Here is a 19,934-nt window from a genome sequence, read left to right as displayed (position 1 = left end):
TAAAAATCACCGTGACGTATGTTATGAACACACAAATTCTAATACATGTATGAGTGTTCAATGCAGGCCCTATCAGTCTGCTCTGTGTATTGCACTCTGTTGTGGTGCACAATGTCCCCTTCCACTGATCCACACATGGAAAAGATCCACCACATGGAGGCCAGTGGTGAGTATCATCTGACACATAAAGCTTCTGTAGGTCAGGTGTTTCCCATCCACCTCATCAACATAAATGTTTAATATGTCTCTACGGCCCAGTAACCAACAACAACCAACGTCTCCTGCATCATCAATCACAGCAGTCTTACTTGCTCCATCTGGTCATACATCTTCCTCTGTTGTTCCAGTATTTCTCTCTGCTGGTTGACCAGCGTCCCCTGCTGCTCACTGAGGAGCCTCTGCAGCTCCTGGACCTCGTCCTGCTGGCCCCTGAGGGCCTCAACCAGCTTCTCCTGGCTCTTGGACAGCTGCAGATGCAGCACGAGAGCATCCTCTGAGGGAAGCTCATTGGTCCCTGAGGCAAAGATAGAAAACTATTACAATTTAAGAGATTATTTTCTCACTGAGGGGCCCGTCCTTTAAAGTAGATTCGTGTATCTCTTTCCCATGTTGTGGCTAATCACTTCTTACAGGTTTATACTGACCTGGTTTCATATCACATGTCAACTGTATCCATGCACCACGTTCCGTCCCAAAATCTGGAAGCTCATCCAGAAATTGCGCCGCTCTGTCCGTCACGTGCACCGGGGATGAGTGTCCTCTCCCGTCGTCTCCTCCACCATGCGTGCCACAACCGTCTCCGACGCATGGTTTGGGCTTCTGGCGCATCCGAAGAGGAAGTTTACATCCAATCCCTTTGCACTCCCGTGTTGCGCTGTCATCACTCGTCGGGCGGTGAGAGACAGTGGTCGCACAGGTCCCGCCGGCGCAACCGGGATGGAAGACCTCCGCCGTGATGGTTCTCGGGTTCGTCCTCCTGGTGACATCTGTTCCCGCTGGTTGGGCAAAGCGCCCCTGCTGAGGTTGGATGATGGCGTACGGTGCCAGCGGCGCGCTCTGGGCTTGGTGGTGACTGAAATGAGCATCCTGTTGGTAACTCGGGTACACTTGCCCTTGCCAGGATTGTGCAGAGCTGTGAAACTGTTGTCGGGACTCCGCTGCGTCAGTGCGCCCCTGACAATGCACTCCGACGCACGGTCTCCAGTCCTGCCCGCGGAAGCAGCGCGTACCCCGGCAGCTCTCAGAGACGCTCTTGGCCCCACTGAGGAGAGAGGCGACGCAGAGTAGAAACACAGTAGACATCCGTGCCATGTTGCAATGCTGAAAGGTACAAACTAAATCAGACCACGTTTGAATGGTGGTCCCCCCCTCTTTTTTTGCGCGTCAATCCTTCAAACCTGTGGAGCTTGTTTGATCATGTTTTTAAGAAGAAAAAGAATATCTCCCAAGTGAATAACCGTTCATTCGTGAGTGCCAGTTGATCTTGAACAAGTTGCACAGACATTTAGCTTGTCTCCATTGCGGTGTCTACCCCCTTTGCCCCTTCTGGAGATAGCTACTCGAGCCCACATGTGGCGCTCACTGCTCCTAATTGGCAACAGGCTTTGCTCCTAGTCTTAAATTAACCCGTAGCTTTCCCGGACATACCACTATGCGGAGTCACACCATTCCCATTGAAGCTGTGCATGTGGTAGATATGTGGACTATTCTAATGTTATGTTTGTTCTCACACTCCAGTGGGTCTTTCACGAGCAGATGTACTAACCCGAACTATATTAGGAAGCTCCAAATAGTGCAGCAGGCTTTCAGATATTTACATTATGTTTTTTTTTCTTCTTCTTCACATTAAACTACATTATTTCAAGGGAACATTTGTATTTCTTTCTATTTTTCCCTTTCTCTTGCCATTTATTTTGATGACCGGAACAGCCCTGCGGGTGTTTTTTTTTAACAACCCCTGTCAGAATTAGAGTCTGCGTTATATGGCATCAAAGCTTTGATCTATGTAGATTAGGGAGCAGTGGTGGACTCTGTGATATTCTGAAGCCAAACCTGCCTCTCCTGTAAAATGTAAACTTTATTCAAGTTTATTGCCACTCTCATTTCCCTTCACTGACCGCACATGGCTTTGATTTAAGCTTTAACCCACATTAGAAACACTGTTTCTCCCTCTTCTTATTCTCTTGGCAAAACAGATCCTTATCTCTCTCTCTCTCTCTCTCTCTCTCTCTCTCTCTCTCTCTCTCTCTCTCTCTCTCTCTCTCTCTCTCTCTCTCTCTCTCTCTCTCCTTTCACACACACACACACACACACACACACACACACACACACACACACACACACACACACACACACACATATATGCACGTCAGGGAAACCAGTTTGTTATAAATCTTATAAACAGTCACATGATGAATATATTGAGTTGTTTTCATGAAGGACTGCTGAAGGACAGATGTACACTCTGCACGTACACATAAGGATATTGTCTTATTGTACACACTTCGACATTATTTTTACGACCAATTAATTTTCTTGGTTAGGATTTTTTAACACTAATTTGCTTCCTTAAACTAACCACATGGCTCTGATACTGACAACAACTATATGTGTCAAAAAAAGATACAGAACAACTGGGAAACTCACAACTTTGGAGGCTTTTTTTTTAACGTGTACGACAATTACCGCATGTCTTTCCTTGTCTGCACTGTACATCGTGATAGTGTCATCAATGACCGGCTCAATCTGCTGCAACTTCAACAGTCTCACTCAGTTGCAGGTTTCTTCTGTAAAACAGTGCCATCCCACAATGCATCTTACTTCATGAAGGTTTTTGTTGAAGTCGTTTTAGAGAAGCTCTATGACAGCTTTAGAATCGTTGTGGTGGCTGTGGTTTGTGGTGCATTTTGCAGAGAATTGTTTCTGTTTTTTAGCCTGCACCCCGCTAAATGGGGTGGACACAATAATAGAAACACCAGTCAATATAATTCAACTCCACAGCGGCCGAAACTGCAGTCTCCAATTGTCAACAAAAGTTGTGTTATCATAAAACAATAGTCACTTTGAACTTGCTCCTTTCATCAAACCCTCCACATCATTGTACTTACTGTACATCCTGCACTGCCACAAGACAAGTATTTCAAGTCATGCTTTTTGATTTTCCCTCGCTATATGTCAAGGTGTGTCAAAACCCGTAAAACAATATCAGGAGACTTACACTGCATTTACAATGCAGGGGAAAATATGAATGATGTGTGCAACACAACTAACAGAAGAGTGCAGAGATGTTAATCATTTATGCTCTATATAGTCAGGTAAAATAAAGAAATGAAGAGAAGAGGCATCGCGCTCAGTGGTACAGTGCCTCAACATAAATAGAAAAGTAAACCTCACTCTGCTTCATTATAAATCTACTTCCTGATACTACAGGAAGTTCAGCTAATATCACAGAAGCACTGGAGGCAAAGTCACATGATGAAGTGGTTTCTTATAGACTGACCTCTGAGCGATTTAGCACTCACACACTCGATGATGCTCCCATGTGTGAAAGAGACAGAGAAGGTAAGAACTTTAAATGATAGTGAATGTTTTTTTAAAGGACGTTTATGAAAGATAGATATGAATTATTGCAACTGTATAATAAATCAATGTATATATTGTATATATATATATATATATATATATATATATATATAAAATATATATAATATATAATATAAATACTATGAGTATGTTGATGAGACATACTATGTTGATGATATATATATATATATATATATATATATATATATACATCCTTTAAGAGTTAAATACTTGAGCAGCCACATCAGCTTAGCTTAGGACAAACACATGTCCTCTCACAGCCGCCAGTGGATGGATGTGCAAGTAATTACAAAACAGTAAGAAGCTCTCGACCGCAAGAGAAGAAAAAACATGGTGGTTTACAGGCAATGCTTTCTGATTCTAAAGTCTCAATAAATCGCTTTTTGTCTTTTTGGCCAGTCCGCCTGTCTGACTGTGTCCTTGTTTGGTCAACGTGTGGGACCACGGTGGGAGACGATCTGCCCGATGCCTGATGAGAGCATGGCACACATACACAAATGGTGGTTTTGTAATGCAAGCGTTGCTGAGCACATGCCAGGGATCACTGACAAGTACCATTGAATAGACATACCTATATGTATAATAAAGAAGTGCCAGAAACAGAAGTTAGGACTTTCACACATGTGAGGCAGAAGTCCTGAGAAGTTCCAAAGGTGAAGTTTGCTTTCTCGATCAACAAAATTCGCTTTCACGTGGAAGTAATACTTCGTCCCATCCTCTCCGCTTCCCCCTCCACTTCATTACAGCTTAATGGATGGTCTGTTTACTGTTCAGCATAAACACAGAATGAGACTGAACAGCACAGGAAGGACTGTATATGTGTTTCGCTATGCACATTAGGCTGCATGTGTAGACATTTATATATATATGTGTGTGTGTGTGTGTGTGTGTGTGTGTGTGTGTGTGTGTGTGTGTGGAGTCCAGCACGTCAGACTATAATGCTTCAGTGTGGTCGCAGCGTCGTGAAGAGACACAGGCGGCACTGCTTGCTCGATGTAAATCTTAACATCAATACTGCCTCTACATTTGTTGTTTCCAGTGTAAGTGTACTGATCCTTGGTTCTAAACAAGCTGCTGCCACTTTACAATGTATTATTATTGTCGGTAACCACACACAGCAGAGATGCACAAAGTTCTTTCTTCAGTTTGCTTTTCAAGCCGCTCCACATGCAAGATGTATTATTGACCCTGCAAGGTACCGCCTTGACCCAGACTTGCATCAAGTTTTTTATGATACAAATTTTTGATTTCAGTGAAGCCGTTTTTTCCCCAAAAAAGATCAATATTAATGCAAAGAATGGGATGTTTCTTGGTTTGAGCCATCACAGATTATTCGTGAATAGGGACATTTCATTTACAGAATTTCAAATGTGCTAAATGTATCTGTCATTGTTCGCTGACAAATCTAAAATGCGTAGTCACCATGTTAAGATATGTTGCCATCACCTCACATTTCACATGCTGTCTTTCGGCAACATGAGAGAAATAACCAATGAAGCAGTTTGTGTAATGTGGAGCCAAATGAAGCAGATTAGAGGTTTTAGATACTCCAGTGAGGCGTGTTTGCTTTCTCCACCTGTGACACACGTAACAGAGTTCGGGGAACTTATCTCTGTATTCTCCAACCACCTCGCTCCACAATTTACTGAAGATGACGGTCATTGGTTTACTGGTAATGAAAACAACGTGTGCGACAGAACAACATGGAAACTATTAGGACCTGCCACACACTCTGAAATAGCAACGACATTGCAGATCAGTGTTTGTAACTTTCAGCATTCTTTCTGTTTTTTTTCTTCATACAGTGATCTCTCTTTTTGTATATTGTTTATCTGTTTTTACAACTGTGACAGACACATCCAAACTGTATATATGCATGGCCACGCATGTTTTCCAAGAATGTTTGTTATCTCCATACCACAAAAATGTTGTTATGCAGGACTTGGTGACTTTATGTAGGCCTTTCAATAGAGTTTATTTTATAACGTTGTCTGCTTGCTGTATGACAAACTACTCAACAGATGGTGCCGGTAGAAACTGATTTTAAACTGAACTGAAATTATGCAACGTTTCTCAGTTCCTGATGCTACTGCTTTGGTCACTTCCTGCACTGTGTTTAATCCCTGTACTGCAGCTACAATCTAAAATGTCTCGCTGTTCCATTCTTAGATGGACGACATAGACGCCATGTTCTGTGACCTGCTTGGAGAGATAAATCATCTCTCTCAGGTGAGTCGTACAGCAGCTGCTGTGTGGGCTAGCTGCCAATTGTTAATTGAGACAAAGTATAACGTACAAGTGAGGCCGGTTGGAATGTCTTTGTTTTGTAGGTAAAAATAAAAGACTTTTAAAGGTCCTACAAATGCATTTGTAGGTTTGTTTTGTGGGTATATCATCAGAAACCTGATGATGGCGCTTTGAAAAGTAAAGTGGTCAAAAAAAACCAATCCAGTTGATCCTGATTAATGTCTTTACAAGATACCTTGTGGTGGTGCTAGAAGAGTCAAGGAATCATCCGAGTCATGGTGATTCATCCTCTGAGAACCATGAATGTCTCCAAGAAATGTCATCGCTATCCAATCATCAAACAGTAGTTGAGATATTTCAACCTGGGCCAAACCGGTGGACCATCTGACCCGAACTGCCGTGCTTTTTGTACAACACGTCCCATAATGCATTAGTGAAATCCACCTGGAATTGTGAGAAACAACAGTGGGATATCAAACATCTTGGGTCACATTTTTTCTCAAAACATGATCAAGAGAGTTGAGATTACACTTTCGCCAACGGTTCCCACGAGTGCTCTTGAAGCAGGGACATGTTACGAGAAGGGAATCAGAAAGATCCCTCAATGTTTACCACCATAATCTGGACATTATCTGATAACGCATGGCAGTCTTTGTTTTGAAACTGAAGCATCAGACAGAGAATTGTGAGGCGACGCTGAGAAGTGAAGTCATCACATCTGGATGGGACCGTAGGCGATCGTTCCAGATTCCCTTAAGCACACATAAGCTGCTCATCATCTATCTGCGACTCGCCAAGAAAAACATTACACTCTTCTAACTGATGCAACCCTGCGGCGCAATTCGATATTGTCCATTTCAAATCTCTTTTATGCAAGCTAAATGAGTGCGGCCCCGAGAACGGGATCAGTCTGGAACATTACATGATACTCTGTGTTAAGAGGACCGAGCAAAATAAGCTTTTCATTGTATAGAATAACTGTCTGTTAATCTGTGCATACGCCAGTAAAAAACATCTTGAATCTTGAATTACATCAGCCATACTCGAAAAAGCCTCTATGTGTCACTTTGGCATGCATCCTCTTGGAAAGCCATCAGCGACAAACAACACTCCGCAGACTATCAACAGAGTTAGCAGGAAAAACATTTTGATTAAAGCATGGATCCTCTCAGAGTCTGAGAAACAAAAGGTTTTAAGTGATTCCACTCATCACCTTGATTGGGTTCATTCTCTGCTTTACTGCCTTGGAGCCAGAAGACAAAAAGGAGTTTCTTTCTTACCGGTGACTTTAAGGACTTTCGAGGTGTTATTTAAGCAGAAGCTTCAGCATGATCAACATCACAGTTTAGAAAAATCTGTATTCCTTCATGGACTGGTGTATGATGTATTGTCTATACAGCTGAGTGCAGTATATCCTCCATTAAAGGAACAGCTTAAAAAAGAGCATAATAAACAATCACTGATAAATAACATCATGTCACATATTCAAACAGTTCAACGTCAAGTGTATCCCACATAACCTCTATGTAAAATGTATTAAAACCAACCACTGGAATTAAATACAAATGTTCACAAAATACAACTGTCTTTTCTGAGTGATGTGAGCGGTTGTAAATTGACCATCTCATTGCTTCGTTGCAGAGTTTATTGCCTGCAGAAGTGGACCCTGACTTACAGACAGACAGCAGCTTCTCCGTTGGCTTCACAGACCTAAATGGTACCGTAAGTGCTTGTTCGGATAAGGATGTTCTCGTCCAAAGCAAGAATAGTAAATAAAGCTACAATCTCCAGTTCAGCAATGTTACACAGCTAAGAGTCACACTGCCCTGGCTGAAAGTGTGATGTAGAGGTGGGGGAGATGTGAGGCACTCCGTCAAGAGATTTTGAGAGATGGGGAGTGACTGTTTTTACTGTTCTTACGCCAGAAGGTCACACCAACCTCTGGAGACCGAAATGACGTATGAGTCCGGAAAATACCCGAATGTTGTTGGGATTTAAAAAACTTTTAAAATAATCAACTTTCCTTTCTTTCCAAGAGTTAGATGAGAAGATTGTTACCCCCTCTCTCATGTCTCTACGTTTAATGTGAGGCTGTGAAGGAGACAGTTAGCGTAGCTTAGCATAAAGGCTGGAAACGGGGACTCAGCTAGTCTGCCTCTGAGGATCTTGTCATCAGTGTGATGTTGAGGGATTAAATCTGGATTTATAAGGCCCCTTCTCTAACATGTCGAGCCACACATGTGCCCTGATCTCCATACAGAGTCCCTTAATGAACTGGAAGACCACGATCTGGATGCTCTGATGGCTGACCTCGGATCAAAATCCACCACCACCTCAGATGGGCGACTCCCCGCAGGTCAACAGGCCAGCAGCTGTGCAGCAGCTTCAGCAATGTCTCGGCAACCTGAGCCAGCAGCCGCGTGTCCTCCACCATCGGACTCTGCTGAATCACCTGAAAGGCTGCCCATGGTCAACGAGAATATGTCACTGAACATACAAAAAAAATAGTTGTAATGTGATAATAAATACCAACTGATCACGTCTTCTTCTTCTTCTTCTTCTTCTTCCAGAGCGAACCCCGGACAAAAGCAGAGAAAATCAAACTGGCTCTGGAGAAGCTGAAAGAAGCCAAAGTTAGGAAGGTAAGTCAGCAGCTTTGTGTGTGTCGTTCTTAACTAAGCAGTCCTACAGATAAACACAGCTTGCTGCCTCTCCCAGTTGATAGTCAAGGTGCTGATGAGAGACGGCAGCTCCAAGACGCTGATGGTGGATGACAGACAGACGGTCCGAGAGGTTTTGGATAAGCTGTTTGAGAAGACACACTGTGACTGCAGCATCGACTGGAGCCTGTGTGAGACTAACCCTGAGCTGCAGAGCGGTGAGATGAACACGTATATGCTGTGCACACGCACTCGGACCACATGCAGACAATAAAGCACATGCCAAAGAAAATTCATTCACACATGCATCAGACCCTGTTTTGAGCCCACGTGTTTTCTCATCGTTTCAGAAAGAGGATTTGAGGACCATGAGCACTTAGTGGAGCCCCTGTCTGCATGGACTCGCCTCAGTGAAAACAAAATCTACTTTGTTTCAAGACCTCAGAAGTATTTGATGTTCACTGACCCTCAGGCAAGTACCAGTTGTCTTCTTTCCAAAGATTTATTGCAGTTTAATACTTGGTCGGTAAACTGAACTATGCTTTTCCCACTCTGTATAAAACTATAGGTATTTTACTTGTGGAAAAAGAAGAAAGCATGTTTGAGTGCGATTAACGAGCAAGCCAAACAGGTCTTACTCAAGGTCAGTCACATTACCATATTGTGTGACTGGAATTAAATTGCTGTGTCATTTCACAAATTGAAGATAGTCGAAATTTATAAAAACTTTTGAGCAGTTTTGATCACATGTCCTCTACACCCATCTGCTGTGACGTGCCACAAGGCCATATTATGCCCCATTTTACTTCCCCTACATTTTCTGGTAAACATAATATTCCTTACTATTGGGAGGCAGACGAGACCCAGCTGTACCTCCTGCTGACACTCGCAATCTTGTTTTTAACTCCTGAACTGCATTGAGAATGTAACATCATGGCTGGCAAAAAGCTTCATACAGCCGAACCAGAATGAAACTCACTTTTTACCTTGTAGACCCTGCAAACTACTCAGAAACCACAATCAATAGACTCTGTTATGTTGTTTGAATAACTAAAAAGTTTAAATAACTAACAAGGTGGAAGTTTTGCATGTAATTTTTCACTCTGCAGGAACATTTTGGAGGTTCTGCTCTGATTGTTCCTGATCTTGAGGGCATGCTGTACCTAAAGGAAGATGGGAAAAAGCTTTGGAAACCTCTCCACTTTGTGCTCAGGGCCTCGGGCATTTACTATGCTCCAAAGGGAAAGACAAAGGTATGGCAGATCACATACCTTTTTATTATGAAAAACATAATCAAGCCAACATGCGGGAGATTCCATTGAGCAATTTAGCAACGTGCGTGTTGAAATCACCTCTCGACACAAAGCCTCGAGATCATTGTCATAAAAGTGAAACAGGTAAATATTCAGCTATGCCATGTTTCATGATTTTTGGTACAAGCCAGAACAGAAAAAAAGGTTAAACACTTTATTTGCATTGTACTCACTTTCTTACTATTCTTAGATAGATTTAAGAAATAGTTTGACATCTTGGGAAATGCCTCACGGTCCACAGCTAGCAGTCGAGTAACTTGTTTTAGCAAAAAGGCTTTGTCCAAAGGTTAAAAAAGAAAAGTCACAGGTTATAATTGTTTGTTTATTCCTTAAAAAGAAGTTGTGGTTTTACACAAAGCTAGTTGTTTCTCCATGCTTAGCTAACATAAGCTAAACTAACAGATACATAAAACCTATTTATTCCCCCTGTTTACAGTCTTTGTGTCAAGCTAACCAGTTGCTAACTCTAGCTACATATTGGCCGTGCAGACATAAGTGTGGTATTGATATTCTATAACTCATGTGACAAAGTGCTTTTTAAAATGCTTCGGTGCAACTTAACAACTGGAAAAAAAACGTGTTTGGCGTTAAGTGTGGTCGCAGTACTTCTACAGAGAGGCAAGAGATGTTGTTCCCTCTGTGAAGTCCATGATGGCTTAAATACATCTGAGCGCCCAAGCAGAGGGAAAAAGGCAATAGAGAGGCGACAGAGAAATGAAGATGGACAGTGTGAATTGAGGCCTCGGCACTGTTAAAGAGCAGCTAGTCGTTCTGTCACTGAGACAGAGAGGAAAAACACCACCCAGGCAGACAAACTCTAAAAAAAATCATCCAAGAGGAACAAATAGATGGAGGGCAAACTGTGCGAAACAGATGTGCAAATCGCAACCAGAGAGCTGCAGGAATCTTCTGAGGTCAGGACACAAGAACGAAGCAGAAGAAGATCTAGAAAGGATAGTTTAATAGGCAGGGGAAATAGAAAATGCCAAAGCAGATACTAAAAACCCACAAAAAAAACCCAATAGCTATTATCATAAATGAAGTAGAGATAATAATGGGGCTGTGATCCTCAACCAGGCTGAGTTAGAGATGAGGTAAGAGATGGAAGAAGAAAAGTGGACCGAGGCATGAGATCAAGTAAGGAAACCTGAGGGAGCTTCAAAAAGAGAAGTCAGAACAACAGTCATCCTCTTAGGGTCACTTCCACTTCCAGGAAGCTTCTCTGTGTAGTTTCCAGAAAGCCACAGCACCGCTGTCAGTGTGGTTTCATGCGAACAGGATGTTTCAAATCAAAAATGGAAGAAATGTTGAAACGCTTAAGAAAGAAAAACAAAATACTTCCTTTGACATGGAGCTTCAATGTGGACTTTCTTTATATGTCAAATGAAGGCGAATGCCTTACACTGAACTGTTTTCTCTGAAATGTTTTACAATGAGAACATGGATTTAATCTACACAAAATGATGACAATACAGTAAAACTGCATTTAGACCACTTTAATGAATGCTACATTTTAAATATTACTGTAGAACTATTCCGGATTAACATTTTTTTTAATTTTAAAAATAGTATAATTCGCATGTTTACATTTTTGTAAAAAATTGCTGTGAACGTCACATTTACAGGATAACCAGAGACTACCTTATGATAGAAACACCTGGATACTACTTTAACTATAAATAGTGTAACATATTATCCACATAGTAAGATTTCTACCAGTCAGTGTGATGATTTACTTTGTTCTCTGCCTGACAGGCTACCAGTGATCTCGTCTGCTTTGTTCATTTTGAAAAAGTCAACATCCACACCACCAACAACTACAAACAGAAATACAGAGCTCCCACCAACTTCTGCTTCATACTGAAGGTAAGCTCAAACTAAAGTTGAATGAGGTAATGGCATTACGGAGAACATTTGTGTCAGTTAACGGGAGGATCATTTGTAATCTTTGTCCTTGGGGATAAAAGTGGTCCTTGTTTGACAGAAAAACTAACGCTGGCTGACATCTGAAGCTATAAATAACAAGCAGCAGCTATTTCTGACTGCTATTTTCTTTCTTTATCCCTTCTTAAAAACCCTACCCATGTGTTGTTTTAAACAAAATAAAGCTGTGTTGGGCACAGGCCTTTTACAGTGTGACAACACTACACTTGGAGGCTCATGCCGTTTAGATTAACAAAGCATTGGAGAAAGGAGAGAGAACATGGGATGGAGGATAGAAGCAGCCAGTCGGGGAGAGGTTTAGCAGAGTTTAACATGTTGGTGGTCAATACAGACTTTGCAGTCCTTGTGGCATTTTATTAGTTAACCCAATGTTTAATTTAAGCAAAAAGTAGGACAGGGGCACAACATGTGCTGCTGGTAGTGTGTGTGTGCTTGTGTGTCTGTGCGTGTGTGGTGTTGTTGTTCCATGCTGCAGTGAAATCTTGAACATTGATCGGCCCCAAAGGCAGAACACTGAGGAGACGGTGGGCTGACTTTAATATTTTAATTGATCTCCCAGTTGACAAGAGTCTACGCAGTAGACAGTGTGTCCAGCAGGTAACAAGCAAACAGTTGACTGGTAACAAACTGTAGACAGCAGCAACGACAAACCGAGGAGGAGCTCAGGAACTGAGGCGGTATGAATAGAGACGGACTAACGAGGGAAGTGAGAACAGGTGTGTTGAGTGCAGGCCGACTGAGGGACAGGTGAAGCTCGTCAGGACAGAGCAGACAATCAGGAAGGCGGGAAAACTCACAGGAAGACAGGAAGTCAAACCAAACATGACGCATGAGAAGGGAAGTTTTACATGAAACGGGGAAAAAAACTATGACAAAACCGCCAGCACCGTGACTGTGAGCACTGTTAAATTACACCATTTTTACTGTGGCGCTTTCTGTACTACAATACTTTGGTTACATCAAACGTGAGCGTCGAGAGAGAGGAAGGCTGAAGATAACGAGAGGACGACGTTACACAACTGCACTCCTACGCAGCAGCAGATAAAGGGCAAGGTGTCAGGTGACACAAAAAGTATTGCTGGCAATGACAGCTTTGTCATGTTAAGGGGAAGTGAGATGACTGAAGACGAACCAACAAACCTCAACTAATTGACTTGTGAGTGCGTTGTGTATTTTTGGCAGCTCGTTGATATTTCAGAGAATTGCTTTTCAACTCTGTGAAACTTGACAAAGCAACACGTGAATATAGTGTTTGTAATAGCTGTGCTGTTTTTTTTCTTTATCTAACAAAACAAATAGTCACATCTAGGATTTCTATTTTAGATTCAATTAAACTAATCAATTGCCACATTCCCAGTGGAAATCTGTTTTTGGTCCAATTTTAACAGTTATATCAGGTATGAGTGAGGTTGCACAGCAGCAGCTTGGTGTCAGCTGCCCTCTGCTGACTCGTACGTGTAGTACACAGACACAAACTGGCAGCAGAGATGCATCAGTTTTGACCATTGTATTTTTTATTATTATATATAAATTTATATGTATACATATGCCTCTCTCAAGTCCCCTAACTTTATGGAAGTTGAATACTAAAATAAAGGGGATTGCCGTTTACCGCTCACTGTTCTCTTTCCCCAGCATCCCTGCATCCAGAAAGAGTCGCACTACGTCAAGTTCCTGTGCTGCGACGACGAACACACACTGTTGCTTTGGGTGAACTCCATCAGAATAGCCAAGGTCAGATTCATCATTGTCAGTAACACTTTATTGTGAGCAGTTCAGTGAGAAATACATTTGCAATTCAGCTTTATTTTTGTAAATTTAAAAGGACAGAAATGGCAAATATAGACATTTCATCTCAAAGTGTGTGTCCTCTGTCTATGTGTTCAGTATGGGACTGTTCTGTATAAAAACTACCAGGCTGCAATGAAGAGAGTCTGCAGCTCGCAACCTCTTCCCTCTGCTGCACACAAAGGTGAGTGCACTTTACAACAGAAGCTGCTGTAATCTCTTAGAAGCTTTGCATTAAGACACTCAAGGTAACGTTTCTCAAAGTTGTAGTAAGTGCAGACTGCAGTGACTCCTAAGTGTTGGAAAAAAAGGACGAAGATCACTAGGATTCCCTTGCTCAAGCACTAACTCAGCCAATAGCAAGCCTCCATGTGTTAGTCATAAAAAAAATGTATGTAGTTAAAGTGCATTTTTAAATTTGACTTTTCCTTCCAAAACAGAACGCAACCTAAAAGTCAAACATGTGCATGTATGGTATATACAAGGTCACAATACAACTGCTTTTGAAAAATAATGGAGAAAACTGGAGGAAAGCAGGAATTTTAAACCAAATAATATATAGGAATATTACAGCTACAAATCTGGATTTCATTGTAATTTGTCTTTCCAGACAGAGGCAACAGCCCACAGACAGATGCAGCTCCACCCAAAACCACACATGCTGAGGACTATCCACACGAGCCACCACCTGACTTCATCCCTCCTCCTCCTCCTCTTAGACTCACACACGATTGAGACACATCCTCCCCTCCTTCAGCCTGGATTAAGCCCGTTTAGCCTCCCTATGTGCCAATATGTTTTCAGTAATATACCCTTAGCAGTAGCATTACATGAATATGATGCCACATTAAAAACCTTTATGTATTTCCAAATGGATGCTAATATTTAAAACAAATGCAACGTATACTTTCATTCAGCTTTACGACACACACATCACACACTCGTGTTCATTGTTTCAATGGGCTGTTTATTAAAAAAAGACTGTACATAAATTTCAATGAACACATAATATTTACAAACTGAGAGGAGAAGACAAATATTGGTTTCTGTTCTCATGAACTTTTAAGTTACTGATTTATTTTTTTTCCCCCCCCCACCCACGTTTCATCATTAAGAAAACACACATCAAAGAAAGGCGCCTTGACCTGTGATGCCCTGAAATGCGAGACGTTAAGTGGTAAACATTACAAAGTCATCAGTGGTTGTCTCATGATTTCTCTATGAAAAAAGTATAAATTAATCCTTTACATACAAACTGCTCGCGGACGTTCCTCAGCAGTATCCGACACAAAAACAAGTTGAATGCAAAGCTAGAAATACATTAGGTAGAAAAAAGTTTTCTCACAAAAAATTACCTCATGATGGAAAAAATACAATCAAGAATGGGATGTCGTGGCGAATCACTCACTGTAACGATGTTTAGATATAGAGCTGAATGAATACTGTTAATTTGAGTCATTGGAAACCTGAAAATGTTACCTCTGGATAATAATCTCCTCACAACATAAGGAAGTCTGTATCCATTTCAAAATAAAAAGTTTGTGTTCAAAGCCTGTTGTTCCCAAAGTGTATTATGATTTACGTTTATGTGGATGTTTAAAAAACATTAATTCTGAGATAAACATTAGCTTCAATGATATTGGACAGCGGGTTTTACTTGAACCAACAATCACTTTTCAAGAGGCATCTTATTTTGCAAAAAAAAGTAGCAGAACAGAAGTCTCCATATCGGCACTTTTTTTAAGACCTCGGGATTGCAAAGCATTCCATCACTGCTGCTAGCAGTCATTCGGAAGTAGCACAGACTTGTATCAGTGTGTAGATCGACAAAAACAGACTGTAAGTAGCAGACAGGATGTAGCTGTAGCACATTACTGATGGGTTGCCTACATTCACTGAAATGCAGAGGTGATTGAAGACGATTACAATCAAATCTGATAAATGTTCATCCTCTGGAATGAAGCAATGAGACTTAAATCCCCTTTTTACACTTCTACAGGATTTAGAGAAGTCTTGGTTTGAGGTTGTTTGGGTTGGTGATGATGGTTATTGAGCACCAATGTGAAGCACCACGCCACTGACAGAATGGACAAGTGTAAAGGTTAGTTGATATTTCTGGATAAAAACCAAAGCAATGAAGGAAATCATTACGTCATCACAGTTGTTGATCACTAGTCAGTGCAGCTATTCCAACACAATGGAAAACAACATTAAAAAACACCAGTTAGTCCTTCCTCTGCTTCTCATTTTGAAGCAATCTCTGCTACAGTAGCTGGACAGCATCACCGAATACAGTGACAATGATCAAAAATGATATAGTGGTGACTGAACATAGAAAAATAAATGTTTATACACGGCCAGCTTGCGCCGATAAAGTTAAAATGGCACTGTGAGTGATGAATAAAAGGAATATTCAAGTAAAAAATAAACAATTCAATTGAAAACAACATCCAATCTTGGCATTGCCTCCACTGACGCTGATGGAAACTCACAGGTGAAACACACTATCTGACAAATGTACTGTACTTGCAGCTTCTCACGTTACAGTTTATATACAAGAGAACAGAAAGAAGAGTCGGTTGTCTTTTTTTCGTAATGCATTCTATACACTCAGTTCACCCTTTTTGACGGCAGCCCCACATACACAGAGCATAGTAAATACACAACTCAAGGTTGCTTTTGTTCCCTCTTTAACATCTTGTGATTTGGACATCGACGGCATCAAACATTCAGTCGTGTCCTAATGCACTTGTTGATGTCTGTTTGTCCTTTGCGGGATGTTTTTTTGTTTTTTTTTGTACGGTATGAGGGATGTTTTTGAAAGGAGGGAACGGTTGGTCTGCTGGTCTACAGTGCAAATAAAGGGGGAGGAGTGTATGCGCAGCATTTGATCTAACAACTGCTACACCGCCTCATCTATTCAGGAAATCCTAGCGATACTTCACGGTCTGGGTCTGAAATACTGGTTGCATATACACTAAATCACTAAATCTAAATCTACTTGGCATTGCTTGAAATTACTCGGTCATGTTTTGCGAGGCAAAATAAGACGCTTGAAAAGTGCTACTGACCTACAATTGTAACAGCAGTAGCGAAAAGGCCTTTATCTTCTCCCTTTTGTCCACAGTGTAAACTAACAGACCCCAGTCCAAAGCTTCAGCACCCTCCTTCTTTGTGCGACACGTTTTTGTTTTTTTTGGGGAGCATAACAAAACTGTGCAAGCACAAGCCCCCTCCAAAAAGAAAAGCATTTGAAAATCCACCATGGCACTTCATTGACTGCAAACATCTGTACATCCTCACGGTTTTACCTCAAAACGGCATTGCCATTTTTAGGTGTGTTTTTGTTTAGTTTCTAGTCAGCATAGTGCATGATCGACTCGACGTAGTTTCCTGGGAAGAGTCCAGTGACGCCGTTGGCGACGCCTTCATACCAGCCGTCATCGTTTTTCTTGATTATGTAAATGATGGCTCCTTCCATGAAGGACAGCTCGTCCTCCTTGTCCTGGCAGTAGTCATAGATGGCCACAACTGGGGGGGAAATTAAAATTAAAATCAACAAAAGTCAAAAATGTAAACGAACATTAAGTCGCGTGTTGTTTAAAGTGGAACGCTGTGACTCACCTTTCTCTAAATAAACCTTGGGGGCCCAGTGTGGGTCTCCGTCAGCGTAGGGATCGCTGTAATGAACCACCGCGGCTTCCTCTTCCTCGTAGTCCACAGGTGGGGGGGGAGGAGGAGGAGAGCGCTCCTCAAACACACCCATGTCCTCTGGGGGAGGTGGAGGAGGCGGGGCGGGGCTGTCTGTTACTGAAAGAGAGACAGTGGAGGCGATGGAGGGTCAGAGAGAAGAAAATCATGTGAGAAGAAGTGCCCAGATAGCGCGTTTGCTTTCCTGACGTCATCGTCACGGCAGACAATTTCAAAACGTGTCTCTCGCAGCAATTTGTGTTCAATTTCCATTTCAAATGTAATTTTTTTTTGACGACCTCTTTCATTCATTCTATTTAATTTTTGGGCGGATTTGGGTGTATTCTGGGTGCAGCATGGCAAAGCAATCAGGAACAAGAATTTTATCCTATAACTATTTTTTGCAACAACACATGTCACCGTGAAGAGGGACAATGGGACTGCAAGAACTATTTTCGAGACTTTAAAACTTACATATATATTCTCAAATATTTTTTCCCATATTGACAACTATTATGAAGACTAACAAAAAATCTTTATGAAACCTTTTACTGTGGGGACTCATGTATTAAAATGTCCACTAGAGGGCAGCTTTGGGTCATTTCTGCTCTTTAGTATGGCAGTATGCTCTTGAGCTGCTGCTGTCGCTGCCACTACTACTGATGCTGCTGCTGCTGCTACTACTACTGATGCTGCTGCTGCTACTACTACTACTACTACTACTACTACTACTACTACTACTACTACTACTTCTTAGCTGTTTTTAAATGTGCTTTTAATGGTTTTATGTGAAGCACTTTGAATCCCCTTTTGTTGAAATGTGCTATACAAATAAACTTGCCTTGCCTTACTGCTGCTGCTGCTGCTACTACTGCTGCTGCCACTACTACTACTGCTGCTGCTGCCACTATACTACTACTACTGCTGTTGCTGCTACTGCTGCTGCTGCTACTACTACTACTACTGCTGCTACTGTTGCTGCTGCTACTACTACTGCGACTACTACTACTACTACTACTGCTGCTGCTGCTACTGCTGGGTAAATATTGAGTGTATTTGTAATGTAGCACTTGAAAGTATGTTCAGCCTCTCATATTCACTTTTACTGTGGTTCCCTCTCCATTCACAAAGTAGTAGGGTTTGTATTTTAGTTTTTTCCCAAAGAAAAGAGCAGTGGCATTAAAAGCATGCCCCTTGAATATCACCTTGAGTCGGTTTTGTGTATTTACTCATACAGTCAGTGTGCTTTAGTGTCTGAAGGCTAAAGATTCAGCAGAAAAAAGAATCCGCCATCTCCTTCTGCATATACAAGTACAAGGTGGTCCACGGGCTGGATATGTGTTTTACTGGCTCAATAAATAAATCACACAAGGTCCTGACACTCTTCCACTAGTGCTACAGTCTGTTAAACACATTCAAGTCCAGAGATGAAAGAAAAACCTCCTTGTGTAACTAATTCATAAGCCTGCGCTTGAATTAAACAAACTGCATATGGAACCAGAGAACTGCTTCCATACCCTTTTCTCCACTGGTCAAACAACTGACTAACCCCTTTTTAAGCATTAAGAGCTGGAAATGCTTCACGATATAACAAAAGCTGTCTTTTATTAGTCCAGTCTATTGCCCCTTTCAGGTCTGAACATACGTTCAATTTAGTCTCAGCATGCTATGTAGTTGGGACTGAATCTGACTAAAAAACTATATCAATAGTAAATTACAATTTAGGCAGACAGAAACTATTAAAAACATTTTAAAGTCATGTGTTAAAGTGGTTATATATGAGATCAGCATTTCACGGCTCGTTGTTTCGATATTCTTTCACGGGAGATTACTTGTTAAAACATGAGAGGCCCTCTTTGTCTGCTTAGTCCGGCCTATCGCTGGTCATACTAACTCGCCACAGCTTCTTCTATTTACATATCAATCCCCATTTCTGTCAGAAACAGTGACAAGCTTCACTTCCTATGTGCCTCTGTTTACAAGAATAAAAGGCAAACGCTTAATGGCTGTAGGTTCACAATCCTTGATATAAATGTGCTAGTTACTGGTTGAAGACATATTCCATTTATTTTCCAGTGGTCTGCATCTCGTTTGACCAGACAAACACAGACAGGCGGATGGTGAATCGGGACAAAGCATCAGGTCACATTTTCTCTTCTCGGTGGACAGAAAGAACGGGGATGCGAGCTTTTCGTGGTCCATCACCATGGCAACAGACAGTCGGTCGAGGAGCGCGCACGCACGCCCGCCCGACCGACCCCAAATACAGTGCAAGAAAAGGTGTGCCGAGTGTAGCGAGCCACGGGGAAGAGTGTACAAGTGAGGCTGCGTCTGGATGATGAGACAGTTTCGGAGCATTGATGAAAGATGTTTCTCTGTATTTGTTTGCTCACATTCACGGAGACCTGAAACACAACTGATATGACTGAAGATCTGTATGAAGATAGATTCAACAGATCTGTATTTATTTCAGTCCATTCTGTGAAAATTGGGATTTGAGTAAATTTAGGTCGTTCACAGATTTGCTATGTAGGTCATTAAATACATTTAGTTTTTTGTTCAGCCCCACCTACAGTATATAATGTGTGTGTGTGTGTGTGTTTTGTGCAGCTGTGTGGCCGTGAATGTGTCTCTGAGTGTGGGTGTGAATGTGAAGAGTCATCTTTATAAGAATGTGTTTTTTTTTGGT

General features: G+C 41.7%; 2 protein-coding genes across 6 annotated transcripts in view; one reads left to right on the top strand and one right to left on the bottom strand.

The window, feature by feature from the left end:
- Nucleotides 1–3,549: 3,549 nt before the first annotated feature.
- LOC137782266 (amyloid beta A4 precursor protein-binding family B member 1-interacting protein-like) lies at nt 3,550–14,308 on the top strand. Its single transcript, XM_068571479.1, has 13 exons — nt 3,550–3,561; nt 5,773–5,832; nt 7,492–7,567; nt 8,111–8,319; nt 8,421–8,492; nt 8,569–8,728; nt 8,861–8,982; nt 9,079–9,153; nt 9,620–9,763; nt 11,579–11,689; nt 13,403–13,501; nt 13,655–13,739; nt 14,190–14,308. The coding sequence occupies exons 2-13, from the start codon at nt 5,773–5,775 to the stop codon at nt 14,288–14,290; spliced, it is 1,314 nt and encodes a 437-aa protein (XP_068427580.1). The 5' UTR covers nt 3,550–3,561; the 3' UTR covers nt 14,291–14,308.
- A 2,431-nt stretch (nt 14,309–16,739) lies between these two features.
- LOC137782179 (abl interactor 1-like) overlaps nt 16,740–19,934 on the bottom strand; it is a 21,084-nt gene continuing 17,889 nt past the window's right edge. For 4 of the 5 annotated variants that reach the window (XM_068571340.1, XM_068571342.1, XM_068571341.1 and 1 more), the window contains 2 exons: nt 17,180–17,365; nt 16,740–17,086 (listed from right to left, as the gene is read on the bottom strand). In XM_068571340.1, coding sequence (XP_068427441.1) covers nt 16,911–17,086; nt 17,180–17,365 — 362 coding nt within the window. In that variant the 3' untranslated portion in view covers nt 16,740–16,910. Of the gene's footprint in view, nt 17,087–17,179; nt 17,366–19,934 lie in introns of those variants that run through there. The other variant, XM_068571345.1, reaches the window with a different exon arrangement.

The sequence above is a fragment of the Clinocottus analis genome, unplaced genomic scaffold (assembly GCF_023055335.1).
Source record: "Clinocottus analis isolate CAN_PGR_092001 unplaced genomic scaffold, fCliAna1.0.p SCAF_11, whole genome shotgun sequence".
In the NCBI taxonomy this organism is placed as follows: Eukaryota; Metazoa; Chordata; class Actinopteri; order Perciformes; family Cottidae; genus Clinocottus; species Clinocottus analis.
Note: the sequence above shows the minus strand (reverse complement) of the source record. Positions and strands in the feature narration are given on the sequence as shown.

Excerpts from the sequence above, each read along its gene's own strand:
- LOC137782266 (XM_068571479.1), top strand. The coding sequence starts at position 5,773 with ATGGACGACATAGACGCCATGTTCTGTGACCTGCTTGGAGAGATAAAT. Across the intron at positions 7,568-8,110 it reads TGGCTTCACAGACCTAAATG|AGTCCCTTAATGAACTGGAA; the intron begins GTACCGTAAGTG and ends ATCTCCATACAG. Across the intron at positions 9,154-9,619 it reads CCAAACAGGTCTTACTCAAG|GAACATTTTGGAGGTTCTGC; the intron begins GTCAGTCACATT and ends TTCACTCTGCAG.